Source organism: Camelus ferus, chromosome 34 (genome assembly GCF_009834535.1).
Source record: "Camelus ferus isolate YT-003-E chromosome 34, BCGSAC_Cfer_1.0, whole genome shotgun sequence".
Classification (NCBI taxonomy): Eukaryota; Metazoa; Chordata; class Mammalia; order Artiodactyla; family Camelidae; genus Camelus; species Camelus ferus.
In genome coordinates this window covers 13,455,429-13,467,828 of record NC_045729.1, presented here as the reverse complement: position 1 = coordinate 13,467,828, position 12,400 = coordinate 13,455,429, and the positions used below count along the sequence as shown (strand labels likewise).

General features: G+C 43.7%; 1 protein-coding gene and 1 long non-coding RNA gene across 2 annotated transcripts in view; one reads left to right on the top strand and one right to left on the bottom strand.

Annotated features, from left to right (window-relative positions):
- Positions 1–1,360: 1,360 nt before the first annotated feature.
- Positions 1,361–7,639, bottom strand: LOC116661305. The gene is made up of 3 exons (XR_004317167.1): positions 7,497–7,639; positions 6,448–6,642; positions 1,361–1,753 (listed from the first exon to the last, which is right to left on the bottom strand). It is a non-coding gene; the product is annotated as an uncharacterized LOC116661305 (long non-coding RNA).
- Positions 7,640–7,783: 144 nt separating this feature from the next.
- The window catches only part of FAM234B (family with sequence similarity 234 member B), a 28,989-nt gene continuing 24,372 nt past the window's right edge, over positions 7,784–12,400 (top strand). The window contains exon 1 of the mRNA XM_006192161.3: positions 7,784–7,949. Within this exon, the coding sequence (XP_006192223.3) occupies positions 7,913–7,949 (37 nt within the window). The 5' untranslated portion in view covers positions 7,784–7,912. The remainder of the gene's footprint in view (positions 7,950–12,400) is intronic.

The following is a 12,400-nucleotide window of genomic DNA, read 5'->3' as shown; positions in this document are numbered from 1 at the left end:
CATCTGAGGCAAATACATTGGGTGTAATTAAAGAAGATTTTTTTTTTATCTATGATTCCATTTTAAACTAGATTTTTGGCCAATTTTTTTCCTTTATTTTTTCATTTAAATTAAAACTTCAAGAGGGGAGGGTATAGCTCAAGTGGTAGACTGCATGTTTAGTATGCATGAGGTCCTGGGTTCAATCCCCAGTACCTCCACCAAAAATAAATAGATAAATAAACCTAATTGCCTTCCTCCCCCACAAAAGAAATTACAAAAACAAAAAACAAAAAAACCCCGAAAAAACCTTAAGAACATGTAGTTTACCATGTACCAGAAACAGGAAGAGATGATATATCATCAGTGAGATTAATGTTTTAAAATCTAGATAATTATATAATGCAAGGCAGATCGAAGATTAAATTGTTATTCCGCTTGGAAAGAATTATATAATATAAAGCCAAAGGGTCATGAAATCAAAGTCTTCAGCATCTAATATTTTTAGCCCTAGTTTCAAGGTAAAAGAAAAAAGATGCACCCAGATTTTTCTCAATAAAAGAACTTGATCATTAAGGATTGAAGGCTGAGGAAAAAAGGAATTTGTATTGTGAAAGAACAAGTTAATATTACATGAACTGTCCTCTATCAGAAATCTACTTGTCTTAAGGATTTTATTAGTGAAGGAGAGAGTAGTTTGATTGAAATAAAAATCTCTGGAATAAGACAACAGAGTTTCAGAGCTTTAAGGCCAAGGTATCAAAGAGAAACACACACACACAAAAAACCATTTTTCATAGGAATGAGAAATTAGCTTCATGTACAGTCTCCCAAATGAAGGAATAAAATCTTACCTCTGAGGGCAGTAAAATGAAAATGAAGTCTTCATGATGGTAATAAGAAAACAGCTTCATGTAAATCTCTCCAAGAATCCTACTAATAATCTTTAAACCTACCAACAAAGCAAAAACCAAAACCAAAACCAAACAAAAAACAACAGAAATCCAAGGTCTTTAAGGCAAAAGAGAGAATGAGGAATAAATTTGTCTACTGTCATGAAGAGTAAGCTCAGGCCATATCATCTCTCTAAGAAATCCTCCTTGGTTTTATTTTTAGGCTCTTCCAAAATTAGGGCAAGTGGCCTTTTTCAGCTAGACTGTCCCTTGATGCTTTTGATCTTAAGATGGAAATTTCAGACCCCAAGAGCCAGAGGCCATCAGAGGGTTTCCCATCATCTCTCTGACCTTTGCGGCTCCTGTCCTCTGCCTGAGGATGTCTTCCTTAAAGTTCCCAGTGGTCTTCGGCCCAGACTCTGTGTCTCTGTCGGTCAGGACATGGACAAGAGAGAGAGCAACTGAGTGCATATGTGACCTGGTGACAATTCCAAGGAGTTAGATTGTTTTTCGCTCCACTACTCTGCTCAGAGCAGTTACTGTGGGCTCATGGAGATATCCTCTACTTCATTTGGGTCACCAAGGGCCAAGTTTATTTCTGTCCTCTTAGAAACATGAAAACATACAAGCATACGGTTTTTCCATAAAGAAGGGCTTTTAATGGTGGAGTTGTAAAAAATCCTGACCCTTGTGTCTGATGTATAGCCTGGCTTCTGGGAAGGGGTTGATGAATCTTGCAGTACCTTGTTTAGGAACAACAATTAGGGATGGTCTGTTAATTCCATCTGCTTCCCACGAGAAGAAAGAATCACCGCGAGGCTGGAGTAGGGTCTCGGGCTCCACACTGAGGTAACTGCAGCTCCTCTGGTGGGTGTTAAACACTGGATTAGAGAAGAAGAAAGTAGCTTGAGGGAGAATCTCCCTAAGATGGGACAGAAAGAAGAGAAAATAATACTGAGGAAACAGACCATATAAAAGGGAACAAATCTCTCAAGCCAAGACATGTGAAAGGAATATTAAAGATTGTGGAAGTTTTGGGGGGCCAGTAAATTAATCCCCATCTCCCCTGCATAGCCTTGATTGACCGGAGAATAGACTGAAGAGATGGACAGATAGAGATGAAAATATCAGCTTTGCTATTGCAAGAAAGCTAGACTGAATGACAGTGCTTAGATCTGCGGTTGAAAGGGCTTGCAAATTCTCTCTTTGAATTAGAGAGACTTCCTCAGTCTGGCATAGCAGGAAAACTGCAGGATCCCTAAGCCACAGCAAAGAGTAGAGCAAACTGCATGCTCTGAAAGCAGACATCACTCCTAATCATTTCCTTCCTTGATCTCTCTGCAGCACCTAAACAACTGATTAAACACTGGCCCCCTCACCCTCAAATACTTTTTCCTTTTGGTTTCCCGGACACCAGATTCTCCTGGTCATCCTTTGATCTCACTGGCCATTCCTCCTGGTTCCGCTGCAGGTTCTCAGGAACTGTGCCTGCTGGAATGTTGCTGGCAGGGCTCACTCTCCCCTCCCCTTCCCTCCTCTCCTCTTTCACCCTCACTTTTTTAGTGATCTCGGTCCAATGTGGGCTATATGCTAATGCCCTGCACATTTACATTTCCACCTAGGACTTCTCCCTGAACTCCAGATTCTTATATCCAGCTGCCTAGTCTCCATTTCCACATGCACATCCAAGTGGATGTCCAATTTAGCACATCCCAACCAACCAAACCCCTGATGTCCCGTTTCCAGCCTGCTCTCTGTCTCCCCTGCTCCGGTTTTCTAATTGCTCAGGCCAAAGCCTCAAAGCCTCCTTTGTTCTTCTTTCCCCAACACTTCACATTCCATTCATCAGCAATTCCCAAGGGGCTCTACCTTCAAAATAAAGGAGGAGTCATCACTTCTACCCACCTCCCTCCACCCTTGTCTGAGCCACCATCACTTTTGAGCTGGATTACTGCAGTGACCAAGAGCTAGTTATCACCTCTGCCATCCCACAGTCTAGTCTCCAAACTGATTAAAGGGATCCCTTTAAAATCTAAATCTTTTAAAATCAACTCTTCTGTTCCCCCTTCCCCAAATTTCAAAGGATTCCTATTTAACCTAGACCAAAAGCCCAAGTGTTTACTTACACCCGCAAAGGCTGCATAACCCGTCTCTGCTCTGGCCATATCTGAGCTCACCTTTTACTAATTTCCCGCCTAGAACCATCCTTTCCAGCCATATTCTTGCTGGTCCTCAAACAGTCCAGGCAGGCTTCTGCCTCAGGGGCTTTTCATTTGCTATTCACTCTGCCTCCATAAATCTTTGTTCAAATGTCACCCTCTTACTGCCTTCTCTAGCGATCCTATTAAAAATTGGATGCTCCTCCCCCATTGCCAGCAACTTCCACACTTCATTTCCCCTTCCCTATCCTATTTTTCTCCATAACATTTATTACCATCTGATACACTATATATTTATCTACCTTCTCTCCTGCCTGGCTCCACTATTTTGTTTAATCTTACATCCCAGAATCTAGAATAGGGCCCAGAAGTAGCAGTCACTCAAATATTGAATGAATGAATCATTTAAAAAGTGAATGAATGAATGAGTCCCAAAGGAGAAGCAGCTATGTTAACATTCCCTCCTCCCTTTTTCTGAACTCACCAACCAGAAAACTCACTTCTTCCGTGATGCTCTAGAGGAAATGCCTCCATATGGAAATCTGGGACTGGGGAATAAGTGTTCCCCAAAAAGTGATGGGGGAAAATATAAAAACCCATTCCAGGGGGGTAGGGTATAGCTCTAGTGGTAGAGTGCATGCTTAGTATTCAGGAGATCCTGGGTTCAATCCCCAGCACCTCCTCCAAAGATAAATAAATAAATAAACCTAATTATCTTCCTCCCTCCGCCAAAAAATACCAAACCAAACCAAAACAAAAACCCATTCCAAAACATCTCCTCAAATAAGACCAGTGATGGCTTTTAAGACTGGGGAAGTGGAGGAAAGGTTAGCCTCATGCAAAATCTTCCAAGTGAACAACCAAACTCAGGATTTTAAGATGAACTCAGACAAAGAAATAAAATGAGACAGTTGTGTTAGGAAGGAGAAAATACCTTTATGCAAAATCTCATCTCTAAGCACCCACCTGTGGTCTTTAAGACTAGGGTAAGGGAATAAAAATAGCAATTACTCAGATGAAAGAATAAAATTTCCAGGTCTTGAAGACTAAAATAAAAAAAGAATATTTATGATAAGAAAGAAGAGGGAAAGAGTTTATTTCCCTACATTGCGTGATCAGGAGGTGCTGATGATCAAGTGGAGGACTCCAAGGCCCCAGGGATGAAGAAGCCTTAGGCAGAGAAGCTGGGTCCCTGAAGGACCTGAAGAAACAGAGTCTCAGGGCTGCCTAGCCTCACCCTCACCTTGACCACGACATGAGCAGAAATGAACTCATTCTTTCAAACCATTGAACTTTTGAAGTTGTTTATTACAGCAGTAACCCTGCCCCGACTGCCTCAGTGGGTAAAAATAAAACCTCAGTTTAATGAAAATACTGCATTTGACCTTAAAGATGAGGCAGCGTAGTGTTTAGTTTTCTAATAAAGTGTAACCTAAAAAGAAGAGGGAGACAGCCTTTCTCAGTTGTCAGACTCTGAACAGTTTTGACATTTCAACAACTAACACATGAAGTGGCATTGACTGATGGGAGATATAGGGAGAAGTCGCAGGCTTTGAAAGAAGGCAGAGATGGCCATGAGGCTTGGCAGTCCCAGTGGTGCCGAGAGGGAGGGGTGGCAGCCGCTGGGAGCACAGTGGTACTGGTCCCAAAGGGAAGTGGTGAAAGCTAGTTGGAGGGTCAGGACCAGTAGAAGTGGCCGCAGTGTCTAGGGAATGGTGAATATTAGAGTCAGCTTTGCTCATGAGCCCACGTAGGACACTTGGAGATTTTTAAACAATGCTTGGGATATCACAAAGGTAGTAAGAGCTGGTAAATATGGGTTCCCTCTACAAGGTACTGGAACCTCGGAAGGTGGGGGAAGACCACTCCCTAACCCCAACCCTAACCCTAACCCTAACCCTAACTGCAGGTCCATGTAGGGAGATCAGAAGAGGCTCTTCTGGCTTCCGTTGTGACACACAGAAATAGTATTTCTTCTCTTCATAGTGGGTACAGCCCTCAGGCAGGGGATATCCACTGGCTTCCCTCCACGGCCACCCTCTGGGAGGTAAACCAGGTTGGGAGGTCAGGGAGCCCGGTGCCCTCTGCGGGTGTCTGGGCAGCGGGGGTGCTCAGTCAGCCCGGTGACTGGAGAGGAATAGCAGGTGTTCTCTAGGTAAAAGGCAAGGATCCAGATTCGTTTGGTGGTCACTTTGAATTTTTTCCTTTCATTGAAGAAAAGTGCATTAAGTGTGAAAAATACTGTTCTAAGCTGTGGTTCCTGTGTTAAAATGGAAAAAAAAAAAGTGGAAGGGACAGGAGAGACTTCTGAGGGGGCAAGAGAGTCAAAGAGGAGGAAAAGGTCAAGGAACAGGGGGGAGGGATTCCACAGCATCTGCTCCTCCTGAAAATCATTTGGGCAAAGCTGGGGTGATGATGGGGAGTGGGGGGAAGCCATAAAGATTACGTTAAAAAAGGCTGAGGGGCAATCCCACTTCTGTGCATATATTGGGAGAAAATTATAATCTGAAAAGACACATGCACTCCAGTATTCATAGCAGCACTATTTACAATAGCCAAGATATGGAAACAACCTAAATGTCCATTGATGGATGAATGGATAGACAATGGAAAATTACTTAGCTATAAAAAAAGAATGAAATAATGCCATTTGCAGCAACATGGATGGACCTAGAGATTACCATATTAAGTGAAGGAAGTCAAAGAAAGACAAATATCATATGATACCACTTATATGTGGACTCTAAAAAAAATACAAACTTTATTTACAAATCAGAAATAGACTCACAGACATAGAAAACAAACTAAAGGGGAAAAGGGTGGGGAGGGATAAATTAGGAATTTGGGATTAACAGACACACACTACTATATGTAAAATAGATAAACAACAAGGACCTACTGTATAGCACAGGGAACTATATTCAGTTTCTTGTAATAAGCTATAATGGAAAAGACTCTGAAAATATATGTATATATGTATGTATGTGTATAACTGAATCGCCTTGCTGCACACCTGAAACTAACCCTGTAAATCAACTACACGTCAATAAAAAAAAAAAAAAAAAAAAAAAAAAAAAAAAAAAAAAAAAAAAAAAGCTGAGGAGCTACAGATACCACATCTATGGGACGCATACACATTTACACAGTTTATGTGCACACACGTCAGTGTGTGTACCCACATGGGTGCTTTGGGTGATGATGCAGTTTGAAGCAAAGATTTAATCAAACTTCGTACAATTTTATTTTACTTTCATCACATAAGGGACTTTCTTAGGCTACACCCTCTCACTAAGAAAAGTGGACAGATTTTCTCCTTCCCTTGTCTCCTGTGTAACCTGGATGTTTCAATCCACCAGCACCCCCTCCTAAAAATGCAAGTTTCTTTCCTTCTACAACAAAAAACAGATCCAACTCACCTTAAAGGTTATTTTTCTCATTCTTTGTATCTCAAGAATGTGTTCCAGTTAAACTGGTATCAGGCAAGCCTCTACTGGTGTATTGTGACCGGTAATATTGCTTCTCTTAGATGACCCACATAGATGTAAAAGGTGGTTTTTAATTATAGCTCCAGCGAAGTGGCAAACAGTAAAAATTTCAGGTACTGTAGAACGCTGAAAGAATAAACAAATACATCACTAGCCCATTAAATTGTTAGTTATTATTTGTTATTAAGTTATTAAATTGTGAAAAAAATAAATTATTAATAAAAAAGAAATGCCCACACTGACAAAACACTAGGAGTCAGGCACTGTTCTAAGTGCTTTGCGTGTGTCCATTTAATTCTCAGAACTACTCTGTGGAATAGGAACTATTTCACCCCCTATTTGCAGAGGAGGAAATTGAGGCGGAGAGAGATTAAGCAACGCGCCTAGATCTGGCAGCTAGTAAGCGGTGGAGTTCGGCTATGAACTCGTGGCCTGGCTCCAGAGTCTGCCGGAGTAAGCGACATTTTTGCGTGGGGAAAAGGGTGGTGGGGATGGCTGTTAGAATCTCTGGGATTATACCCACAGGATATTCCTATGACAATTTCTCGTGGGGATGAGGCGGTCCAAGCGCTAAGTAGCTTGCAGATTTTGTTTGACACCAAGAAGTCGCGTCACTTTTATGGATCTCAGTTTTCTCTTCAGTAAAACAAGGAGCCCCTAAGGTCTATTCCTGTGTTAAGATAAGTAATACCTTCAGCATTCCTGGACCAAAATGCCGATCTCTTGGTGCCTGTGGGGAAGAAGCAGGTATATTCTTGCTTCCTTAGACCCTTCAAACTAGAAGCTGCGGGGTAGGGTGCCGAGTTGGTAACCTGGAAAGAACTGGTAACAGGAAACCTCAACCTTTACCTAAGAAACATACAGAAACACACTAGGTGCTTACTGTGTGCTGTGCGTTTTAAACAGATTATATAACTTCATCCTCACAGTTCGCTTGTGAAGTAGGTGGTATAGTCTCCATTTAAAAAAAAGAATCATACCAAGTGACTTGTCCAAGATGGCCCAGTTAGTAAGGGATGAGGCAGGACTCAGAGCCCGTCTGTCTCACTGCAAAGCCTACGCGCATTTCACAACCCTCGCCTCCTTTATATCTGTTATCTCCCTCCATTCTCACTGCAAGCCTATATGGGGCGTACTATTTCCCCATTTCACTGAGGAGGAGAGTGAGGCTCAGAATGGTGACGCGCCGCGCGCCGTAAGGGGTCTGTCCCCAGGGGGCGGAGAAGAGCCGTACGAGCGCGCACGTGGGCGATGATGCAGCAGCCCCGGCACCTCCCGCGCGCCCTGCCTCGCCGCCCCGCTCCCACCTTTCCAGGTCCCAGTCCCCCGCACCCCGACTCCGAACTACACTTCCCGGCAGGACACGAGCGCACGCACGCGCACCCGGGCCTCCACCATGGCGACCGTGCTGTCCAGGGCGCTCAAGCTCCCGGGTAAGAAGCCGCAGCCTGGCGCCCACGCCGCCCCCGCCGGGCCTGGGGAGCTGGGCAGGCGAGGCTCCGCGGGGCGAGGCGGAGCCGGGCCTAGCCCCAACCCGGGCGGAGCTGCAGGCGCGCGGAGGCGAGGCGACGCAGCCCCGCGGGCTGGGGTCCACGCGCCACCAAGGGACAGGAGAGGCGCCTGGCGGGTTGAGGGGTCGCCGGCCGGCGCGAACCGGGGAGACACGGAGGGAAGGGCCGCTGGAGGCACGCCGGTATGGTGGCCCGGCGCTGCGGCGGCGGCCAATGTCAGAGCGCGCGTCGCCGCTGTCCCCAGGGGAGGGCGATGAGATTAGCATCCTTTCCCTAGCGCCGCGAAGGAGGTACCGCAGGGTCTCCAGCTCCTTCTGTTTTCGGCTGGACCTGAGTGGTGGCAGGGGGCGGCAGGATGGCGAGTGACCCTTTGCAGCAGCCTCGCCACTTAATGACAGTACTGATGTTGCCATGAGGTATGTGGGACAGACATTTCCCCTTCTTAAAAAAATGAGGTATTTGGCAGATTGACTTGTCCAGGGTCGCATAAGCAGTATTGGAAAATCCTGGACTTAAATGCCAGGGGTTTTCTGTCTCTAAGATCCTGGGATTTTGGTTCCACTTGGTCAGCCTTTGGCTCTCGAGCCTGAGCATTTATGAGGGAAATGATACGGCACCTGCAATTTGCAGATAATGGATGGAATATTCTTTAAGGAGGCACTAGTGGAGATGGCAGCTAATTCAGTACTTTGGCAGCAGCTCCAAGTTTTTTGTTTTTTTTTCCTCTTAAACCTTCCGAATGGAACTATGCTGCTAGAAACTTGGTATTTTAATAAAATTATGTTTGTTTGGCACAAATAAATTTTAGACGTTAAGGCTTTTTAAAAAAAATTACGGTTTTACCTAAATAAGTTTTACACATTAAACTATAAATATTTGCTTGCTGATAACTTAAGGTGTTACTGGGAAAAGCAGTTACTTTCAGTTTATGGTTAGAAAGGGCTAGTTGGGTGACTAGTAGATATTCAGGCATAAGGCTGCAGGGGAGGAGGTGACAGGGTCCTTGTTCTCAAGAGCTTCTGGTCTGCTACATTGTGCCACGGCTGACACTGGGTTGGATATGAATTTGATATGAATTTGCATTTCTACCCCCAGACTTCATGACTTCAAACATTTTATTCCCACATGGGCTCATTTGAACATCGGAAGAAATGTTGATAACGTCTATCTTGGAATACACACGTAACACTGGAATGAAATGGGGGACATGTTCCTTTACCTGTGGGATTAATTTTGAAGATAGTAGCCTTGTGTCTCTTCAGTGTAGGATGATGCCTTCCCCAAGGGGTAAGGAGCTGTCAGGCATATTTAGCTTTCTTTTTTTTCTTTTAGATTCCTTGCTCCCTCCCCCCCCCCCCCCACCTTCCCAGCAAGGTAATTGTTATCCCAGAGGCTGGGAATGCAATGGAAAAAAACAAATCCTGCTTTCGAAACTGTTGAGCTCTTTTGCATGCTGAAGCTTTGGCATCATTACTCCTGGGGTATTCAGTTGCAGTAACTTGGTCAGCTGGCAGGGTGGGGGAAGCACAGTACCGTCCTTGGGCCGGTGTTTGGACAACAGTGAGGCCCTGAGCACTCAGGTGTGCTTGATACTTTTAGGCCCAGATACAAAGGCCATATGTTCTTTTATGTGATGTGGGTTTTTTTTTTCTCACTTGTGCTTTTGCTTTTCTCCCTCTTGCCCTTTCTCTCCTCCACCCCAAATACAATTTTTAGCTTTCATATTAGGTAGAAGTTGCTTTCTGATAGCTCTTTCTGGATACCTTGTACTTGGGACTGCCAGGCTGCTGTCCTGTTTGTTACCTTAGTTAACATCCTCACTGTTTTTTTTTAAGTTGAAGTATAACCGACATATAACGTTATATTATTTCCAGATGTACAACCTAACGAGTTGGTCTTTGTAGATACTGATCACCACAATGACATCTATTTTTAAGTGTAAGGAAGCACAATAGAATGGTCACTAAGAGCATGAGACGCACTTGGGTTAAGTCCACTCTTTATCAGATCAGTTACTTATTCTCTTTAAGCTTTAGTTTCTTCATATGTAATAATATTATTATGAGACATTCATTATATGCCACCTGCTCTGCTACATATTTACCTCCTAGGGTTATTCGGCAGAGTAAAAGAGATGGATGTTCTTAGGAAGTTTGGAAGTTGGAAATTCTTAGGTGACCTTTGACGCATGTCAGTTACTCAGTAAGTGTTAGCCATTGTCGCCATCATCATTAGCACCCTGATCATTTACAAATGTGCTTCCTGGAGGAAGGCCTGATGTCATAGTGCGCTCATGACAGGTATTCATCAACCCGGTTAAGAAAGATATGTTGCCGGGAATGTATTTCCGTCTTGTACCCCCAACTGAGCTCAAGATGGAAAGATGTTTGGCTCACACACATAGAGTGAGGTTAATTAGTAACAGAAAGACAATGTGACATTCATAAAGCAGCCTCCGGGACAACTTATCTCTTAAGAATATGTATTTTGGTCCATTAAAAAGTTTAAAGGTCAGACGCGGAAGGGACTATCAGAGCATAATATTATTGTAATGGTTTGTTTTATCATGTGTAACTTGGAATGATTCTGGGCCCCTGGATAAACGAATTCCTGGTGGGAACTATTTACCTTAGTTGCAGTAGAGTGTGCTGGACCGTCTATGTAAAGGGTAGTACACGTCATAGGGTTGTGTGTATCGTAGCATGGTTTCCTGAGAGCATGTGGGGGTGGTACGGCTGCATCTCCTCCCTACTGTGTTTCCCTCTATGCCGTTTTGGGAATGCTGTTTAACCAGCATCCCCGGTCTCCCGGAGAGGAAAAGTGATAGCTATGGAGAGCCTGTTTATATTGATGTATTCTGAAACTAGTGTCCTCTCCTTATTCTCTGAAAACCTTTCATTGACTAAAAGTGCGGGTGGTGGCTGAAATCAGCAGAGAAGAGGGTGTGCAAGTTCCCTGAGCTTTGAAGCACGGATTTGCTGTCTGTTCCTCAGCCTGAGTATAGCTTTAGGCCAAGTTGGTGCACTATATACTCCCCCCTCTTTCTGTGAATAGATAGGACAAAATATGTACATAGGACTTCTCTAATTAAAACTTGCAGTCTGTAGAGGGGGAGGGTATATATAGCTCAGTGGTAGATTGCACACCTGACATGCCCAAGGTCCTGGGTTCAGTCCCCAGTACCTCCATTAAAGATAAACAGATAAATAAAAACCTAATTACCCCCCCCAAAGTAAAAAATAAATTGAAAAAAAAACTTACAGTCTGTAGTAATTCAGCTGAGGTTTGTGTTTGCCATATCTGGAAAAATATATATTAATAGTGCAAAAGTCAATATTTATCTTCCTCAAGAGTTTGGGCAGGAACTGGTCCTAGTCTTCTGTGATTTAAAGAAAGACTCAGGGGTATGATAGTGTCTGCGTTCTTGCATGCTTGCTCCGTACGTCTGAAATGTCGTGTCTGGGCCAGTTCTTGGACTCTGCAGCCCCCTGCTCTTTCTCTGAGGATTTTTCCATATTGCTGCACTACCCTTTAGTAACGGATGTTATTGTGGGGAAGGGAGGCTGATTTTTGTCTGCATCACTAGTGACTTGATTCTTTTTCCCTTGGCCTGGCTGCTCATCTGATGTTTGCCTTGTCCTGGAAGTCCAGTGCCTTTCCTAGGATATGTTTCAATGTCGATTATTCTGTCTCAGTTTTTCTTGGTACTTGGTGTACCCTCTATTCTGCACTTTTAGGTCTTGCTTTATTGCAGGGACCTTTTTTGGTCTATCTTTTAGATATTTTTGGTTCCATTTTCTTTTCTGTTCTCTTCTTCCCTCCCGCAGATATTGAATCACTTTTGTTCTCTGTATCCATCCCTTTCTTTCTAGTCTTCTTAAAAGCCTTGATCTGTTTCCATGAGTAGCACACGTATAGTCAGTGCAGATTTCAAGCCCGACTGCCTGGGTTGGAATCCTTGTACTATCACTTCCGTGCTGTTTAACTCTGGGCCAGTTACTTAAACTTCCAAACCTCAGTTTCCTCATCTTTAAATTGGAGCCAATAAGGCATCTACCTCAAAGGGTTGCTGTGATGATTTACTGAGATAAGACGGTGGAAGAGCTTGGAATCGAGCATAGTTATGTGCTGAAAGCTGCCAGCCATCGTTATTTGCATTCCATCCTGCTTGATTTTCACAGTCAGTCCTTCACGTCTGTCTCTGATGCTGTTTTCAGCCGTTTGGGTCCCTTGTGCTGATCCCAATAAGGATTGCCTTTCTGATATTGTTTTATTATTTTCTTCCATTGTTTTCCTCAGCCCTCCTTGTCTGCTCTTCATCTTCGCCAATGGATTGTCATCTTTTCTTAGAAATATTGTATTTTTTCCTATGA